We start from the raw sequence: 20,364 nt of genomic DNA, 5'->3' as shown, positions 1-20,364 counted from the left end.
AATTCAAAGAATTATTCTCCGTTTATGCATAGGTCATTGATTCAACATTGGAAAAAAGAGCTCAAATGGTTTTATTGACATGAGTGTTTTATATCGAAAAGATATTTTTATTTTGAAAATATTTCTATATTTAATAGTGATTAAAATAAAACACCTTAAAATTTGAGTAATTAAATTGCAATGATTTTATTAAAACACTCTAAAAATGAGTAAACAATTAGATAGTTTACCCTTTCTATTATTTGAAAATCGCTTTATCCCTTCATCATCAATCTTTCATTTTTTTCTCAAAATCTTTCAGTTCCACTCTTTGCTTTTTAGATTTTTTTTCTTTAAATGATCGAGTATTTTCTTTTATAGTTTTATTAAGTTTCTCTCAGCATCACATATGCTCTCATCTCATTTATTGCTTCTATTCTTTTTATTTTCATTTTCTTTGGTTGGGTGATTGGATTACATAAAATTGGACTAAAATTATATATAAAAAGAAAAATTATTAACACACACTTGAATTAGTTTTTATCGATTCAAACGATTTCAATTTTGGTTTAATAACGATTTTGAACGATTCAATTAAAAATATTTAACATCTATATTCGCATTATTAATTAACGATTCCTAATTCAATTAGTCTAATCCCAACAACACCCTTTTAATTTCATTGAATTCAAAACAACAAATTATATTAATAAATATTCATTAAATTGATTAATTTCTTTCATTCATAAATGGTGAAAATTAAATTTGTTCCAAATTAATTTGATAAAATATGTAAATATTAAAGATTAAATTTATTATTATGTTAATATAAAATATACCACATCAGCTTTTCATGATAAAAATTATTATTTTTATAATTAGATGATGAAAATAAAATCACCCTAATAATTAAATTGTTACTTTATCCTAAAATAATTCTTTTACAGCCAAGCAGGCCCAACCCAAACTCTACGATTCATCGTCCCCAAAAATTAAAAATTGAACGGTTTCTTCATTTCCCCCCATTTTTGTTTTTCAAACTCTCCCGATCTTATCCCGAAGAGGGGGAAAAGTAAAGCTATGGAGAAAAGGCTCCGCTCCTCCCTCAAATCCTCTGCCGAGGACTTCCTCTCATACGCCGTCAAACTATCCCTTAAATCTTCAAAACCAGCTCTCAAAACTCTCGTCCACGCCATTCCTCCTTCTTCCCCTCTCTCATCCACTCTCCCGCCTTGTCTTCACCTCTCTATCTCCAACTCAATTCTCTCCTTCCAAAACGGACCAACCCACCCTGAAGCTGACTCCTCCCGTTCCCCGCCCGCCAAACGCTCCCGCCGCTCGACGCGAAGCTCCAACCCTGAAGACAACCAACCAAACAACAATAGCGAAACCCTCCGCGTTCTCGTTTATATCACCGGCTTATGCGTTTCGCATCCCCGGAACACGTTTCAACACTCCGAGTTAATCCCATCCATCCGTTCCTTGCACGATAGCATCATCCTTTTCGAGTCGGATCCGGGTTTATCTTACGAAATAGCGTGTTTATGTGAGGATTGGTGGAAACAGAACTTCCCAGAAAAGGAAACCCTCATTTCGCAAACGTTGCCCTTTTTGCTCTCGAAGTCGTTAACTTTGAAGAAAAAAGTGGATGTTCACAAAGTTTATTCGCTCCGCGAGGCCTTCAATTCCTTCGATTTTGAAGACGAAAGCATCGAAGATCTGAAGCTGTTATTAATCCGATGTGTCATCGAGCCTTTGTATTTGAAATCGGATGAAGGAAAGAGATTCGTGGCGTTTACATTTGGGTTAAGTTTGCAGTTTTTGAAGGAATGTTTGGCGATGATTAAAGCACAGATTCCGTTTGGTAGGAAATCCATGTTGGAAGCTTACGGGGAGATCGTGTTTAAGGGATGGAAAGGGGTTGAAGGAGAATTGAAAAGGGAAATTGAAGACGGGTTCTTGATGGGTTTAGTTGAAGGAGCCATACATGCAAGATCAAAAGGTTTGGGAAGTAGTATTAGAAGGGTTTTAGGCGGCTTTATTAATCAGAGAACAGTTGATGGAGTTGAGAAGTTGCTTTTTAGACTAGCTGAGCCTGTGATTTTCCGTTCTTTACAGGCAGGTGATCCTAGTGCTTTTTTTTTTTTAAATGCTTTGTTGACTGATTTTGTGTTCATATATTGTGGATACAACATTAATATGGCATTTTCTTAGTTTCTTTTTTTTGTTGAAAGAATCAGAGAGACTGAAAAAGGAAGTTTGGTTAAGAAAGCAAATAAGCTCTTTTGAAGAATGTAGAATCAAAGTTTTGATTCTAAGAAATAAGCTACATGAATTTTCCCCCCTCATATAAAATAGTTCTGTTTAAATTGGGGTTATATTTAGTTACAATTTGCAAATATTCTTGCCACAAGTTTCATGGAGCCAAAAACCTTTTTGGATCAGATATCTTTGCCCTGTCAACTAGGATAACTTCTGGTTTGTAACTTGACATGTTTCTAGTCTGGTATTGGGTGTTTTGGATGACATCTATTTAATCGAGCTGCGTGGTCCTTGAACAGGTTGCAAATTCAAATGTTCGCCAAAATGCATTGCATTTACTTCTAGACTTGTTCCCTTTTGAAGACCCTGATGCCACTAAAGAGGCTAAAGATACATTGCTGGATAGACAGTTTTTTTTGTTGGAGAGATTGATCATGGATGATTGTCCTGACGTGAGAGTTATTGCTGTAGAAGGTTGTTTTCGCATTCTCTATTTGTTTTGGGAAGTTATTCCTCCACCTACCATTACAAAGATGATCACAAAAATTTTTGATGAAATGGCATTTGACGCTTGCCATGAAGTTAGGCTTTCCACATTGAATGGCATTATCTATTTGCTTGGCAATCCACAGTCTCATGAAATTCTGAAAGTGCTTCTGCCAAGACTGGGGCATCTTATGTTAGATAATGTTCTTTCAGTAAGAGTTGCTATGGTAGATCTCCTTCTTCTTTTAAAGGACATTCGAACTTTCCAATTTAATAAGGTATAAAGTACATTTCACATCTAATTTTGCATCAGCAGTGCTTTAATTCCTTTCTCTTAGGGTGGGTGTTGATGTTGTTCATTTTTCTATTTTTGAAGGTGATTGGTTTAGAAGTCTTGTTGCATAAACTTGCAAGTGACCAATCTCCGGTTGCTCAGAAAATTGTAAGACTGCTTATGCCATCATACTTTCCTGCAAGACTAGACGTTGAGGAGGCATGCGATCGCTGTGTCACACTTATGAAACGGTCTCCGCTAGCTGGAGCTAGGTTTTGTGAGTTTGCTTTATCAGAAGGAGCATCTCCTAAATCTATGATGGAACTTGTCAAGGTTTTCATCAGCTTACTGTTGTCAAATGCTAAACTTGAAGAACCAGTGGTTGAGGGTTTACTGGTTGCATCAGCCAACCTTTGCAGGAGCCTAGCAAACGAGCGAAATCAGCAGGATGCCCTTAAAGAGTTGTTTTCTAGTGAAAGAGTTAAGCGTTTATTAGCTGTTGCATCGACTGCTCATGCTAGGTCTACTGTTTTTGACATGTTATCCACCACTGCTTCAGATGATGTAGCTGGGCTCCTTGGAGATTGTATGAGCCTAATCACTGATTGTAGTGATTTATCCGAAAATTTGGAAAAACAGGCTGAAGTGAGGTCTGCCCACAAATTATTGATATCATGTGATGCCTTTGATAATATGTTTGAGGCTCTAACAAGGCTCTTGCAAAAAACTGCCTATCGTTGCCATCTTAAATTTGACACAGAAGCACCAAAACAGAATGTTTCTCCTGCAAAAAGAAAGAAATCAAAGTCTTCATCAAAAACTTCTGTTAAATGGAAACATGTTGGAGGAAAAAAGTCATCCAATTTCAAGGATGATTATTCAGTTGCTATTGGAGTATCGTGGCAGATAAAAGATATGCTTTCTTCTGAGGATGCTCGGAAAGCTATGATGGCTTCTCAAGCTTTGGAACTGCCATTCCTAGCTTTAAAGGTTATCTCTGAGGTCAGCATTGTCCAATGTGAGTATTATGAGTATATGGACCCATATCCAGTGTTGGCATATACAGCTCTTGCTCTGCGGATGGCTGTTCAAAATGCTACCACTGAATCTGGTACAAAGAAGGATGATCGGATCAACTCCTCAGGTTTAATTTCAAAGGCAAGTTATGATGTTGACTTTTCTTTAACTTCAATGCTCATTTCAAAATTCCTTTCTCTTTGCTTTACAGAGTTATAGCTGGTGATTTGCTCTTATTTTAATTCTTTCTACAGTAGGATTTGTCAAATCTTAAATGAACTAGAGGATTCCTTTGCATTGTGTATTTGTGTTGGTTTCTGTAAATCAGGCTACATCGTTATGGTTTTGACCTGGTTGAAGTTTGTTACTAGGATTAAATATTTGGACCTGCTACCACCTGTTTCTCTTTGATATTTAATGCTATAAATATCTTATACATAAAAAATATATATTATGGTTCTAAGTAAATTAATGTCACTGATGGGCTGAGTGCTTATCTTTTTCGTTAAACTTCTGACAGGCAATGCTAGACCAGGTATTGGATCACCTACTTGATTGTACAGATAAGCTGTTTGAGGCAGGTGACTCGGAAAAGAATGGTAAATCACTTCAAAAATCTAAGCAGGACAACAGCAAGAGCGCCACACGTCTTGGGCAGAAACGGAGAGAACCTCAAATAGATGCCTCTAGCTCTAATACCGATGGTAAGAGATTAGGAAGAATGCATGTGGACATGTTATCCAAAGTTAGATGCATAAGCATTCATATCAAAGTATTTAGTGTGGATATAGAGAGAAGTGCTTTTAGTAATGAGTTTATACGTTCCTAAAATCTAAATGATTATAATCCATTTGGGAATTTGTATATGTAGCGGTGGGTTTAGACTTAGATTTAGAAATAAGTATATTGCTTGAAAATCCACTAGTATTAACTCCTATTTCAGGACTAGAAGAGACGCCTAACACAAAAATCTAGATTAGGAGTGATCTGTTGTATTAACTTCCATTTCTGAAGGCGTCATTGTGGTTCCTTGTTTGTCAAGTTGTTTGAATTCTCATGCAAGCTTTTTATGACTTTTTTATAAAGAAAATGGCTGTAAAAATAATAGGTTATGACTGAATGAATTGGTTTTGTTTATATTCATGTAGGATCTGCCTACACCAAACAAAAACAGACATCAAAGAAGGTGAAGATGTTCACAACAGTTGTCAAGTTCGTCATTGATTCTATTGCAATGGGTTTTGCTTCTCGTAACCATACCAGGTGCTTGAGGTTTACATCATCATACGTTCAATATATCATCTCTTGCTTAAGGCAACTATCTAAAGATAAATCCCCGTTGAAGGAAGAGAAATCAAAGGAATGCTTTATGTGTGTGAAGAGCTCTTTCAGCTACGCATTTAAGTTACTGAATCTAGTCCATAATGCTGCCACTGAAGCTTCACCTGCACCAGTGGAGTCCTTTTATCTAGCCAATGATTTGCTTGATCTGATCATCTCAGGTGAATTGTTTTTGGGTTCTACTTATGCTGCACAACTTGTTGCAGCTGCAAAGCCTTGGCTCCCTGATTTGATTCTGGCACTAGGTTCTACAAGCATGCATGAGCAGAGCATAGAGAGACCATATTTGACTGCATTGGATCACATTAAGCTCCATTTTCCATCATGGCCCCTAATTTTGGCAAAGATCGAGCTTGCTGAAATGAGTGAACATGATGATCTGGAAGAGGATGATAGAGTTTCTGAACCAGAATTCACCGAGTTCAAGAAACTCATGGGAAATATCATTTCATTGTTAAAGGGAAATCGCAGCATACTGGATGCAGTTGGCGTTATCTTCTTGGCAACCTCAGTTGTAGGGCTAGAAAGGAAGGACTTCGGTCTGCTACTTGGACTGCTAAACTTTATTTGTCAGAAGTTGATTGGACAAGAAGACCGCGAATGGCGTGGGCTTGACATGATGCTGGTTTCTCTGCCGGACATGTATCCTCGTATTGAGCGAGAGATCGACGAACAAGATGAAGAAGATGAAAGCCATGATAGGTTAACTAACGCCAGAGCATTGCTTGAACCTGTTTGGTTCTATCATGTTTATGAAACTCAAAGGTTTTCAGAGGTCGAATAATAGATGAAATACATATTAATGTCTCTTGGTAATAAGGGCAGCTTTTGAAAATTTTAGAATTTTATTGAAGAGTGCCTTTATTAAGTTTTAAAATTAATTAATATACTATTTATAATAATATTATATTAAACATTATATTTGGAATTGGATTGATGATTGAATCATTAATTTTGATCCGATTATCATTTCAATTTCAATTAAATAAATTATTAAAAATTATAAAAATAAGAAAATTATAGAATTAATTCTTTTTTTATTTTGATTTAATTGGTTTAGGGTAATTAATTTTAAAATCGGTTCATTCTTTTGTTTGATCAATATATCCATCACATAGTTAATGAAAGATTAAAAGTTTTGAGTATGATCTAAACTATGACATGTAGTTATCTTGTATAGTAATATATATATATATATATATATATGAAAAGAATGAAACATAAGATAATCTTTTAATTTACTTGTAGAATTCAAAAATTGCATTTTGAGTATGCCAAATAGTAAGTTACCAACAATAAGAAATATTTTAAATGTAGAAGATATTAAAATGTGCAACATAATTAAGCTTTTAAGATATTATAAATATTTAGGTAGTGTTTAGAAAATTATTTAATAATTGGATTTGGGTGTAATTATTTGTATGTCTTAGGAAGGAGAAAATTAGAGTAATTACATAAGTAATTACACCTAATTCAATTTTAAAAAAATTATTTTTATACAATTTATAAAAATTATATTATAAGCATGGGCATGTACAAGCGTTTGGGATGTTTATAACAAAAAAAACTTATATTATAAATCCTAGAAAGTATATTATGAAAGTAATTTGTATATTTTATAAAGTTATGAAAAAATATTATTTAAATCCTAATTTTTTTAAAATTTATGACAACAAAATCTATTATAAAAATTAATTTACATGTTATAAAAGTATTATAATATATTTATTTATAAAAATTTATGGTAAACAAGTATTGACCTATTTTATTTGTGTCAATGTTATATATTATAAAAATAATATACTTATTCATAAAAATTGTTATAATTTTTTTATTATAATCTATTTGTAAAAACTAACTTTTAAAGTTATGACAAAATGTGAGAATTACTATGAAAATTTTAGACAATTCATAAAAATATTTTTTATAAATATTATATTATTTTTAATATTATAAAATTGAATATAATCTAGTATAAATTTTTTCTAAAATTAAGTTTATATAAGTTTTATAATTGAAGCTACTGATTATTTGTTATTTAGACTGTGAACTCAAATATTATAAGGTCGATGATAATTGTGTAAATAAAAAGATTTTCTTGTACTACACCATGGAGTATTATACCATTTAAAAGAATGGTGTCACACACAAACACCACAACTCATAAACTCTTTAATTTAAGATATTAAAGGTTTCAAAATGTAGTTGAGAAAATATTTGTTATTTAAAAAAAATATTTCTCATATCAACATCACTTTAGTATAACATAAAAAATCAAGATTAGATTGTTTCAACATGTTGCATATTTCATAACTTCAATCATAGGTTGAATTGAGATGATCTGATACGAGTCACAAAGGCCCAACCCAAGCTCAAGAACGTGATGGGCTCAAATTACCACAAGGCCCAATAACGAGGTTAAAGGCCAAACAAATGTGTTCCAAACTAAATGGGACCATTCAGGAATTTGTTAGCAAGGCCTTAGATGCGTACACGAAAGAAAGAGAAAATCAAGATTCACTTTATTGTTTTCAAGAAAATCAAGAAACCGAATCTTGGCCCAATTTTGCTGTTTGGAGCGATTTCAAGAATCAAGAAAATCAAGATTTCAAATCTTGGAAATCTTGGTCCAAGAAACTGAATCTTGCAGCCAAAGCGCATTGGATCTCCGTTACGAGCATCAACGAACCAATTTCGGTAGGAGATGAACTACAAGCCCAAGTTCTTGAAGGCAAGGCCCAATAAGATGATTTCAAGCCCAACCACGAAGTCAAACCATACTTAGTTGAAAATCAGGCCAAATTGTTAAAGTGGCCCAATTTGTAAAAATTTTAATTGTTTAAATATCTAAGTTTAATTTTTTGACTTTAGGATTATTATATGTAAAAATTCGGCCCAAGCAGCCCATTAAAATGCCTTGGCCGACTTTCCCTCTTAATTTATTAATTAGGTCTTTTTTTTAAGTTTTCCTAATGAAATTAGGAAATAGATAGAAGGCCTATTAATAGGCATGGCCGGCCACCTTATTAAACACATTACAATTACATTGAAAATTTCAGATTTGCTTTGAGTGAAAATTCTCTTTGAGTTCTTTAAGAGTTTTCTCTTGAGTTTTCTTTAGAAGTAGTTTTAACAATCTTTTTGATTGTGGGAGCCATCTTCAACCTTCTTCTTGCCATTGTTCTTCATTGGAGGGGAGATTAGAGCCGTTTGAAGGGAGTTGTGAAATCTTTCTCGATTTCAAGGCTTCTTAGGACTTTATTCATCTTTCTTGCTGTTTGTCATTCTTTAATTGTTTTTGTTTTTGCTGATTTGTGGGTTAACTTAATTTAATTGTTGTTGTTGCGTTTCAGCCATTCCCAAATTTCAAGATCTGTCTTTATAACATTCTTTGGCATCAAGAAACGTCCGTCAATCATATTTTTCCAGATTTCTTGCCGTCCAAGTATTCTATTTTCCTATTCAGATTTGGATTTCTTGATCCGTTGAGTTTAACTTGCTGTTTTGGGTTCTCCTTGTCAAATTCGGCTTGGAGAGTCGTTCGTGCAATTTAGATCTCGTTTCTTGGCTTCCAAGAAACCATATTAATACGTGTTCTAATTATTAGCTGATTCTTTCTTGTTTTGGGCGCTCCATTATAGATATATTGCTGCTAAGATTTAATTTTCTGTTTCGTTTCAGATCCAAGCGTCTAGCGTTTTCGTAGGAGTTTCTCGTGATTTGACAACTCGATCTTGATCCTCGCGCAACCCTCTATCATGATCTATACTTCGAAGAGTAAATAGAAGAAGAAAATATTAATAATATTAATTATGAATATTCAAAGTCAAATGATAATGAACTCGGTTAAGTACTAACAGATAAGGATAATAAGCATATGTGAATATTAAAGAGAAAATAACCCAATAAATATGCACAAAAACAATTTAAAAAATTACATATGATGTTTAAATGTATTATCAACTACTTTTTAGACTAATATAGTATGTAATTACAAATTATATTATCAAATATGAAATAAGAAATTTAAAGAAATTGTCAACTTTATTTAAGTATAGCTTTGGGTGTTACTTTATATTATATTGGATTTTATCTAATCATGTGTTTTATTTGTTTGATTATTTTAATAATTATAATTATATTTTTTTTTGCAAAAGTCAATAAAATCAACGGTGGACAACACGCCAACCCTGAAAGGATCACACCTAATAATCACACAATCTTTTTTTTTTTTCAAAAAAAGTTTGTCCAGTGCGATTCTGTTTAACCAAAATTGATTCTTTCTCTCCCAATTTGTGAGATCTTTTTCTTTGGCAGTGATGAGTAAGGGACCGGGACTGTTCGTCGATATCGGCAAGAGAGCCAAAGGTAACCAAATCCTCTTATCTTCTTCGTTCTCCACCTACGATCTTTTTCTTTATCGACTTTGGAATTTCTCCTTTTGCGTTTACTTATATCGGTTTATCTTTTCTCTCTTCTCCTTTTGAATGCTTAGATCTCTTGACCAAAGATTATACGTCGGATCAGAAGTTCACGGTTTCCACTTATACTGGCGCTGGAGTGGTATGCCAACGTCATTTCTTTTATTTGAATTTAAACAATGATTATATAGTCTGGATAGGTTATTCTTGGATGATATGCCGCTTTGCCGCTTTGCTTGCTTAGATCTTTTATCAACTGATTTTTGCTGTCGATTGAATAAGGTGCTCAGATGAATGCAAATATTAAAAAAAAATTGTGGTTTTTAGCAGATTTCTGTCTCACTTGTTTAAATTGCTTTAAATATTGAAAAGGAAATGAGAAAATGTAGAGGCATTTGAGAAGTTAAGGTTCTTGTTTTTTCCTCCTGTTTGGTTTTTTTACCCATTTAAAAGAAATATTTATCTTTGAGGTGATTTCCCCGAATTTCTCATGGACCAGCATTATCTTTGAATTCCAAGATTTGATACTGGTTGTTGCTCTGAATTTATGCACATTTTGTATTTGATCTCAAGGTATTGTTGGGTGAAATTGATGTTATGTCTGACCAGTTGTTATGCTTTGAAAGGAACTAAGAGGCCGTTTAATCTTGTGCTATGCTTTTCTACTTCTCTAGGTTCTTTTTTGATGAGCTGCTTGATGTATCTGCTGAACTAGGGGTGAGCATTCGATCGAATCGAATCGAATCGAAAATTTTCGAGTTAATCGAGTTTTCGAATCTCATTTTATCATCCTAACTATTTGAAGTTTTCTTGAATCGAGTCGAGTGAGATGGAATTCGAATCGAATCAAATCAAATCGAATATATTTGTTTGAGTTAAATTTTAAAAAATAATTTTGGGTCCTTGTAACCATTGTCACCCATCGTAATAAAATTTGTCCACCTTAATCAAATTTTTTATTAACTTTTATCACTTCATAATTTATTTATTAATTTTTATATACTTGGTTAGCTTCTTTGCTTGCTTAGTTATTTCAATTATCTTGATTCTTGTCACTATGTATTTTAGAATTAAAAATATATTAAATGTAAAAATATGATTTTTAATAAAAGTTATTTTAAAAATAAAATGTAAAATTGATACCAATATAAAATTTTAACACGAATATTTTATGGCATAATTAATAATTCAATTTTAATATAAATATTCAATACGACTAAACAATTCAATAATATAAATAATATAAAATGTGAAATTTAATTTAATAATATAAATAGTAGATATAAATAAAATTATTACTATTTATGTTTAGTGATTTTTTTTGAATAATTTTGATTTTTTATTTGAGAGTAAAATGTGAGAAGTAAAAGTTTAGGGGAAAAATAAAAAGTTTTGGAGAATAAAAGTTTGAGGGAAAATAAATAGGGGGAGTAAAATTTTGGAGGGAAAATATTAAAAAAAAAATTGGAGGGGGGAGGGTTTGGAATAGATTGGAGGTGGGATGAGAAGAGAATAAAAGTTTTAGGGGAAAAGTGGGAGGAAGTAAAAATTTTGGGGGAAAATAAAAGGTTTTAAGGGTTTTTGGGAGTAAAATTTTGAGAAAAAATAAATGGGAGAGTAAAATTTTGGTGGGAAATAGATTTTGGGTAGATTAGGGGGTTGGGAGGGGAGTAAAAGTTTTTTGGGAAAAGTAAAAAGGTTTGGGAGTTTGGGGTAAAAATATAAAATATTATAGTTTGATATTCGAATTATTCGAATTATTCGAGTATTTCGAATTCGAAAACTTAACTCGATTCGAATTCGAAATTCGGAAAAAAAAATTCGAGTTGATTCGAATAACTCGATTAACTCGAATAACTCGATTCGTTTAACTCGAAATTCGAATTTTTTTTCGATTTTTTCGAGTCGAATTGAGTTTTGCTCACCCCTATGCTGAACCTTAATGTATTTTAGTTAACTTGGATCCTCGTGTTCTGACTTTGATGAAACCATTAGAGGATGTCGAGATTCTCTTAAACCAAAACATTCCACTGGTATTTATTGGCTAATTTCCTTTTTCCTTCAATTCAGGCCATCACATCAACTTCTCTAAAGAAAGGAGGACTTTCTACTGGGGATGTTGCTGCACTATACAAGTACAAGAACACTCAATTTGATGTCAAAGTCGATACCGACTCTAATGTAGGTTCTTACGTCCTTGGTCTGGAAACTATTTGCCTAGTTCAGCCGAGAATCTCACAATTTTTACATTGTTTGGACAGATCTCGACGACGATGACATTCACTGATATTCTTCCCTCCACTAAGACTATTGCGTCATTCAAAGTGCCTGATTATAACGCTGGCAAGGTAGGAAGTTACCTCTTATAAGCAGAAATGTTTCTCAGGATAATGAGTTTTGATGTTTGAAAATTGGAAGTTTCTATCTGCTATCTATTTTGCAGCTGGAGGTTCAGTATTTTCATCACCATGCAACCTTCACAACAACTATTGCTCTGTACAAGACGCCAGTTGTTGATGCCACAGCAACAATTGGCACACCCTCTATTGCTTTTGGAGCAGAGGCAGGTTATGATCCTACCAAAGGCAATTTTACAAAGTACACTGCTGGTATTAGTGTGACAAAACCAGATTCATGCGCTTCCATAATTCTGTAAGCTTTTATAAACTAAACCATGAATCGAATAGAAAGTAAGCACTTTCTAATCTTTTGGCACTAATTCCTTCCTCTTTTTTTTTTTTTTTTTTACATCCAGAGGAGACAAGGGAGACAGCATAAAAGCATCTTATGTGCATTATCTGGACAACCTGAAGAAGAGCGCTGCCGTGGGCGAGATCAGCAGAAAGTTTTCAACAAATGAGAACACGTTCACTGTTGGAGGGGCTTACGCTGTTGATCATCTCACACTGATTAAAGCTAAGCTCAACAATCATGGGAGGCTTGGAGCATTGCTGCAGCATGAAGTCATACCGAAGTCATTGTTGACAGTCTCTGGTGAGCTTGACACCAAGTCCTTGGACAAAAGTCCTCGCTTAGGATTGGCCTTTGCTCTGAAACCCTAATCAATTATTTGCAACCCAATGATGCTTTTACAGATTTGATTACGATTTTTTTTTTGTGGTGATTTAAAATGGGGGTGTCAATAAGTTGCTCCACAGGCGATTAATATTCATTTCTAGGTTCGCATTTCCTGTGGATGGATGATTGATACTTTTGGCTTTCAATGATTCAGATGTTGAAGTTTTGATCCGATTTGAGCCATTTTGACATTGGCACATTTATGCCTCCTTGTATTGAGTATTTCTTTGATTTGGTAAATGCTTTATAACTGCCTTGATTTGTTACCTTTGAGTGATCTACAAAAGCTTATTTGTTCCAGTTGCCTTCAAAGTTCCTCCATACACAGTCCCCTTACCGGCTACTGCCTCGACCAAAAGAAATGGTGGATTTCGAGTTTCAAGCTCGGCTTTTCTTCAAGTGGTATCATCCCAATCCCATGGACAAATGGATTATCAATGAACACCCAATCTAATGTCGTTTTGGATGCAAATGAACCCTTTGAATCCCTATCCCAATGGAATGTCAATGCTTTTCAAGAGAAACAGCTCAACTCTGCATATCCATATCACAAGGCATTGAATGGACGGTAGGTAGTGATGTAGCATTTCAAAGAAACCACTCAAATTGGTGTAGTTTTTGAATAAAATGATTGATAAACAATACAAAAGCATTATGAAGACCAAAAATAGAATCTTTATTGCATTAGTTTCAGACAATGTTTAAACGTAGCAGATTCTTTGCACAGCCATTTCCATGTATTTAACATTATAAGTTCCATGCCTACGAATTTAATCATGCAACCAAATAAAATGAAAACAAAAATTGCAATATATAATAGCATTATCAAAGTCTACAAAATCCCAGATTCCTCATCCAATAACATGAAGATAAATACTATGAAAAATGATGTCCAATAGTTGCAAACTCCGTAAATTGTAACATAACAAAGCATATCATAGCAATGAAAAACAAGACAACCTTAATCGACACTCTGCATGATATCCTCGGCAGAGAACTTAGTACCCTTATCCTTATCAGCAGCAGCCCGTCCCTTAGCCTTACGGTCCAACAACGACTTCCGGTCCTTGTCCAGCCTCAGCTTGGTAATGACAACCTTGGATGGGTTAATCCCAACGTTGACGGTCGAACCATTAACTTTCTCGCGGGTGATGCGCTCGATGTGGATTACCCATTTGCGACGGTAGACTTGAACAACTTTCCCTTCCCGGCCTTTGTAAGTCCCACGAACCACTTGGACCTCGTCGTCCTTGCGCACCGGCATGGACCGGACGTTGTACTTGGACCTCAAATCGGATGAGAGTGGGGCGCTCATCAACACACGGCGGACCGACGAGGGTGCCGTGAAATGGGCCTTGCGGCTCTTGCGGCGAGAGGAGGAGACTCGTGGGTTGTACTTCATTTTTTGCTGTGGGCAAAGGGGTTTGAATCCTCTTCGACTCGGCGACGGCCAACCTAGAGTTTGAGAAGTAGGGTATTGAGAGAATATATGGTGGAAACTAGGGTAAATTTAGGATTTGTTGGGCTTTAGGACTATTTTTCTAGGCCTTTTTGTGAGTTGTGGCCTAACTTGGATTTGGATTTTCTTTTTCCCTCTCCTATCTGATTAAGATTTTTTAAACCTAATTTCGGTTTTGATATTTAATATATTTATGGTTTTTTTAAATTTTATTAATTCATTCAAAGCTATTAGATATTTATTTTGAATATATTAAAAAACTAATAATTTATTAGCTTAGGTGCCATTTGATAGATGTTGGAAATTTTAAGTATTAAAGTAAATTAATTTTTGAATATATTACTTAAAATTAAACATCACATGTAATCTATCAACAAGTATTTTGTGTAGTGATAATTGATAAGACATATTGCATTCTTAAATGGAGAACGTAAGTTTCAACCTTATAAACAATATTATTAGAGGAGACAATATTAAATCTCGAGCATAAATAATAGAACGAACGTAAAATATACAAAAATATAATAATATATAATTAAATATACATAAGAAATATTTGAAATAAAATATATTATCAAATAATACGCATTATAAATCTAAAATAAATATTATATTGAGTGTACAGACCCAATTTCTGCCCGGCCCACTAACAATTAACCCAGTCTATTACAGCATTAAACCCAATTACAAAACCAAACTAACCCAAGCCCAGACACCTAAAATATTTTCAGAAAAAAACCCTAGCCTTTGACCTAGGCGCCGCATGTCCCTTCAACCACCTACTCATCTGCCGACGCCATTTGCAGGCTACCCTGTCTGCATCACGTCTCCTCCACCGCCCTATACCTGCAAACAATAAAGAGAGACAACAGCAACAAGCAACAGGAGGAGGCTTTTGTTTTGTTTTTGTTCTCGGTATAAAAATCGATTATTAACAGATTGTAAAAGGGGGGGCTTCCGATTTTTGTAAAAAAAAACACATTAGCATAAAGAAATAAAAGAAAAAATAGATTCAAGGTTATTTTTTTCTATCAGATTTGCATTTCCCTTTTATTTTTTTTATTTTCTTTATTTTGCATATTAAATAAAAACAAAAAGAAAAAGGTACCTGTTCGTTTCGAAGGCCGGCGTCAGTGCCCTTCTTCGCCGTCATCGGAGTCGAACATGGGGAGCGACCTCTTCTTTTTTTCTCTCGATCTCGTGGTTGAGAAGGCCAAGCCTTCAAGGAAGCCGAAAGGGGAGGACTGAAAAGCCCATTTCGCGCAACTCCGGCCATTGGCCGTGGAGGTGGCGCGGCGGAGGCCTGAACCCTAGGTCGGATTTTGGAGGAGAGGCCGAGAGAAAGAGAGAACTCTCTCTGTTTTCTGAAAAAATAAGGGCTGAAATGTTTTTTTTTGTGTTGTTTTTGAGTATTTATAAGGTTTAAAAACGGCGTCATTTTGGACCTTAGAATCCATGGCCAAAACGGCATCGTTTAGCTCCTTTGACCCGCGCGGTGACCCGACCCAAGGGAGGATCCGCGTGTTTTCTGACTTTTGGGGATATTCACCGTTTTAGTCCTTCCGAATTTTCTATTTTTTCTAATGCAGTTTTTTATTTGCAATTTTGACCCTATTATTTTTCTCTCATTTCGATTTGGTCCTCATCAAAGCGGTGCGCTCTGGAGGCCAGGATTAATTTCCTTTTGGCCCTTTTACTTTCGCGCGCATCATGATTTGGTCCATTACAGTGTTTGTTATCACCGATTTCGGCCCTAATGTTTCATTTAGTTTCGATTTAGCCCTCTGTTTAGTACTTTGATTATTCATCATAAAATTGATCATTTTAGTATTATTATTACTGTATTTCACTATTATTTTCGTATTATTTTTGTTTACGTGCATACATTTTTTTAATATATATATATATATATACTTCTATGTTTTGTATTTGATAATCTATATACATATATATCTACATACTCATACTTTATGATTTATATACACATATAGGCATGTGTAATTTCATATATATATATATATATATATATATACATACATTTCGTAAAATATATCTATATGTAAACATTTTATATAAACATGTACTTATTTTCATATTTTTATAATTTGTATACATCTCCATATACATCTATATACGCATTTTATTTTCGCAAATGTATATGCATACTTATATATATACTTTTATATATTAAAATATGTATATTTTACATTATATATATTTGTCTTACTTTATTTTTATATTTCACACATATTTTATTTTTATGAATACATATACACATTTATATGTCTTTTTATTTTCATATAATTTTATATACTTACACATTTTTAGATATATATGCACTTATGTTTTCTTATACTTTATAATGGATATGTATATTTATTCTACACATGTATATAAACTCGTGCATTCTTATAATTTTTAATATACTATCTCTCGTTATTTGGATAGTTGATGTTATTCTATTGGATATTTGTTTGTTAATCCATTCATTGTGTTCATTATTATTCTTAGGAAAGGCTTTAGTTTCTTTTATGTATTTATTTATTATTTCATACTTTTTTACTATGTATTTTATTTTATTATTGCTTGTATTAGTGGTGCTTGTATTATCATTTTATTATACATGTTAATATTGCATTTATTCCCCATTTTACGTTAAATTAATTTTGTTTAGTATGGTTTTAAAATAAACAAAACTTTTGTATTTTGAAATGCGAGAAGATCGTACCCTAATTACGGGGTTTCAATCTCCATAACAAATCAAAATATACAAATCATTTCAATCAAAATTTTTGAATATTCTCGAGAATTAATAAAAGGTTGTGTTCTAACTCACGGGATATGACCTATTTTTTAAACTCGAAATAATCAAACTCTTTCAAAATAAATAATTATTTTTTAGGCATTCATTCTCGTATCGAGAATTTTAGATATTGTGTCCTAACTTACGGGACGTGATTTTTTTCTCGATTGACGTGAAACGTGCCCTTTTCTCAAAAATTTTTAACATTTTAATACAAGGATCGTATTTTTAAAATTCTTCTAAGTTTCCAATTTTCGACATTAAGACATTAACTAATCAACTAGGTACCAATTTTTGGGCGTATCGAGGGTGCTAATCCTTCCTCGTGCGTAATCGACTCTCGAACCCGTTTTCTAAATTTCGTGGACCAAAACCGTTGCTTTAATAAAATCAAATTATTTATTAAAAACAACATTTTTCAAGGTGACCCAATCACACTTCAAAAAGGATTGGTGGCGACTCCCGTTTTTATTTTTCAAAACCCAAGTCGACCCCGTTTTTCATCAAAAAAATGGTGTCAATAGAGAGTAATTGATGGTTTATGTTTCAATGAAAGTTTTTTTTTTTTGGGATAAATGAGAATGAAAAAGTAGACGTTAAGTAAACTTAAAGATTTTAAATGATAATATAGTCTTGAAATGGTAAAAGAATATATGTCTTATTTACTTATTATTTTTAATATTTTAAATTAAAAAATATTATGTAATTTTATTATAGATGATTTAATATGACAAATGTATTGACCTTTGAGTTGAAATAAGTTTAAAACTAGCATTAATTTAAAGCTTAGATTTGTACAATCCTTTCCTCCCCTTTCCAAAACTAGCCAAAAAAAAAATCATCAGAAAATATGTGTTATTTTGTTAATATCTTTTTTATACTAGCTACAATATGAGAAAATAAAGGTATACCAAATATAGGTATGTGGTTGACAAAGGTTCTAGTTAATTTTGGAGTTTCTCGAACTACTTCATAATTCAAAGTGGATATGATCAACTTTCTCGTGCCATAGTTTCAAGTTAGACACAACATCGCTATCACACATGATAGATTGGATCACCCTATAGTGATTATCAAAGGTGCGGGCTCATTCCATAATCTTCTCATCAGATTTGGTGGTGACAATACACTTGTCTTTTTTAAAGTTGACAAGCAGACCTTGGTCACACAGTTGACTTATATTGACCAAGTTGGCTTTAAGATCATTCACCAGCTATAGATTCTTTAATTGAGGCATCCCAAGGACATTTAAGGTTCCCTTTTCCAGTATATGAATTTTCTTCCCATCTCAAAATGTCACCTTTCCAGCAAGACAATTCACAAAGTTAGACAAGTATAATTGATACCGTCATATGTTGAAAGCAACCACTATCAAAATACCAAACTCCATTAATGGTAGACTTTTGAGAACAATATAAAACCTGTATATATCTAGTCTTCTTTTTTACCCACATTCGTTTATACTTCTTCACAGCTAATGTGCCATCGGAGTGGGCTCTTCCTTAGGCACTGCGCGTCTTCACCTTAGATCATGTAGTATCTTGAAACACCGATGGTTGATATGTTTAAGGGCCCCACAGAAATAACAAACCACTTTTGTGACAAATGAATACCTTTTTGTTATTCTTGATCAACACAAGCTTTGAACATTCACCAAAATCACCAAAACTCAAACCTTCATAAAGGCAGTAGGGTTCTAAATCATAACCTTTCCTTCCTTGACATACCATAGACCTCCTTTGCTTGGATTTCTCCTTCTTGTTGCAAGGATTTCTTCAAGTTTGTTACTATTGGTGATAAATTTCTTGAGCATGAGTTTAACTTTAGTAAGCTCATTTGCAAGAAGTAATTCTTTTACTTCAACATGTTTAACCAATTTAGGATTTTCATAATTCAAATGCTTATTTTCCTATAATAGTTGAGTATTGATGTTGTACACTTTCCTCCACTTGCCCAATATCTCATTGTAGGTTTTCAAGAATTTCTCATTAGAACTAATATCTGATTCTCTAGTTGAATCTTCTCCATCTTCTTTGACAGCACTAGTAGCAAAAGCAACATAATTACTATGATGATCATCTTTCAAATTTAAGTTGTTAGATGAATCTTCATCACTCTAGGTTACACAAAGTGACATCTTTTTCATTTTAAGAGTGTTGACACACTTAGATTGAATATGACCATACCCCTAACATTCATGGCATCGGACACCTTCCTCTTTATCTTTCTCATGTTCCTCTTTAATGGTAACTCCTTTTGATTTGTTTCTAGGGAAATTGATATGGATTCGTGAGGATGAACGTGGAAGTGGATTATAAAGTTTGTCTAAGTCACAGATTTGACTTAGGGTTCTAGACATTCAAAAAGAAACTTGGATTCTACCATAACCTGAAACACAAACCAATCCAAGTCAGATAAAAATAAAGAGAACAATTAAAAATAAATAAATAGAATAATGAAATCAAAGATTAGAATAATAAAGAAGAAAATAAAGTCAATAGATGGAAAAAATAGAACGTGATATGTAGAAGTCCTAAGAAGCCTTGGAAACAAGAAGAATCCACAACCCTCTTCAAGTGGCTCTAGTTTCCCCCCAAGGTAGAAACTTTGGCAAGAAAAAGTTTGAAGATGATCCCCACAATATATAAAGATTGTTAAACTCTTCTAAAAGAAACTCAAGAACAATTCTTGAAAAGAAAAACTCAAAGAGAATTTGAATAATAATCAATTGTGCGAATTGTGTACAATGCAAAGGGCAATAAATAAACCTAAATAAAACTCTTATATTAGAACTCTAATTAATCTAAACAAGAAGTAGTTTTAAACTAAACTCTCTTATTGGCATAAAACTCTTAAATAACTTAAACTAATTAATAATTATTAAAAATTAGGAATAATAAAATAATAAAATAATAAGAGCTAATAAATACAATATTGAGCTCATATATAATAAAAATTAAGCCCAAAACTCGAACCCAATATGATTTAAACTCGAATTAAAAGCCTGAAACTCGTAATTCTCATCATAATCCTGTTCAGAAATTTTACTCATCCAATCTTCACTAAAATGGTCATAACTTGAGCTCCCAAACTCAAAAAACGAGTGATTCAAAGTGCATTTTGAAGCTAAGAGATAGATCTTCGAAGTCATGCAGACATCTCAACCCAGAAATGCTAGGATCCCATCCAAAAGTCGTCGCAAGTCTGTTGATTTCCCAAGCTTGAAAATTGGCAGCTTCGGTGA

The 20,364-nt window shown here is 33.3% G+C and overlaps 3 protein-coding genes and 1 long non-coding RNA gene across 4 annotated transcripts; 2 read left to right on the top strand and 2 right to left on the bottom strand.

Moving 5' to 3' along the window:
* Positions 1 to 1,015: 1,015 nt before the first annotated feature.
* Positions 1,016 to 6,207, top strand: LOC105804026 (uncharacterized). Its single transcript, XM_012636506.2, has 5 exons — positions 1,016 to 2,097; positions 2,541 to 3,005; positions 3,104 to 4,159; positions 4,539 to 4,722; positions 5,167 to 6,207. The coding sequence occupies exons 1-5, from the start codon at positions 1,060 to 1,062 to the stop codon at positions 6,141 to 6,143; spliced, it is 3,720 nt and encodes a 1,239-aa protein (XP_012491960.1). The 5' UTR covers positions 1,016 to 1,059; the 3' UTR covers positions 6,144 to 6,207.
* A 3,357-nt stretch (positions 6,208 to 9,564) lies between these two features.
* Positions 9,565 to 13,124, top strand: LOC105804027 (mitochondrial outer membrane protein porin 2). The gene is made up of 6 exons (XM_012636507.1): positions 9,565 to 9,727; positions 9,855 to 9,922; positions 11,851 to 11,961; positions 12,042 to 12,128; positions 12,224 to 12,432; positions 12,536 to 13,124. The coding sequence occupies exons 1-6, from the start codon at positions 9,679 to 9,681 to the stop codon at positions 12,840 to 12,842; spliced, it is 831 nt and encodes a 276-aa protein (XP_012491961.1). The 5' UTR covers positions 9,565 to 9,678; the 3' UTR covers positions 12,843 to 13,124.
* Positions 13,125 to 13,645: 521 nt separating this feature from the next.
* Positions 13,646 to 14,336, bottom strand: LOC105804028 (60S ribosomal protein L26-1). Its single transcript, XM_012636508.2, has one exon. The coding sequence runs from the start codon at positions 14,258 to 14,260 to the stop codon at positions 13,820 to 13,822; it is 441 nt and encodes a 146-aa protein (XP_012491962.1). The 5' UTR covers positions 14,261 to 14,336; the 3' UTR covers positions 13,646 to 13,819.
* Positions 14,337 to 14,870: 534 nt separating this feature from the next.
* Positions 14,871 to 15,696, bottom strand: LOC128034644 (uncharacterized). The gene is made up of 2 exons (XR_008190769.1): positions 15,426 to 15,696; positions 14,871 to 15,163 (listed from the first exon to the last, which is right to left on the bottom strand). It is a non-coding gene; the product is annotated as an uncharacterized LOC128034644 (long non-coding RNA).
* Positions 15,697 to 20,364: the final 4,668 nt, after the last annotated feature.

Source organism: Gossypium raimondii, chromosome 11, assembly GCF_025698545.1.
Source record: "Gossypium raimondii isolate GPD5lz chromosome 11, ASM2569854v1, whole genome shotgun sequence".
NCBI classification, from domain to species: Eukaryota; Viridiplantae; Streptophyta; class Magnoliopsida; order Malvales; family Malvaceae; genus Gossypium; species Gossypium raimondii.
Note: the sequence above shows the minus strand (reverse complement) of the source record. Positions and strands in the feature narration are given on the sequence as shown.

Coding starts and splice junctions, on each gene's coding strand:
- LOC105804026 (XM_012636506.2), top strand. CDS start 1,060: ATGGAGAAAAGGCTCCGCTCCTCCCTCAAATCCTCTGCCGAGGACTTC. Junction 2,098..2,540: donor TGATTTTCCGTTCTTTACAG/GCAGGTGATCCT, acceptor GTCCTTGAACAG/GTTGCAAATTCAAATGTTCG. Junction 4,160..4,538: donor CCTCAGGTTTAATTTCAAAG/GCAAGTTATGAT, acceptor AACTTCTGACAG/GCAATGCTAGACCAGGTATT.
- LOC105804027 (XM_012636507.1), top strand. CDS start 9,679: ATGAGTAAGGGACCGGGACTGTTCGTCGATATCGGCAAGAGAGCCAAA. Junction 9,923..11,850: donor CTTATACTGGCGCTGGAGTG/GTATGCCAACGT, acceptor CCTTCAATTCAG/GCCATCACATCAACTTCTCT. Junction 12,433..12,535: donor TCATGCGCTTCCATAATTCT/GTAAGCTTTTAT, acceptor TTTTACATCCAG/AGGAGACAAGGGAGACAGCA.
- LOC105804028 (XM_012636508.2), bottom strand. CDS start 14,260: ATGAAGTACAACCCACGAGTCTCCTCCTCTCGCCGCAAGAGCCGCAAG.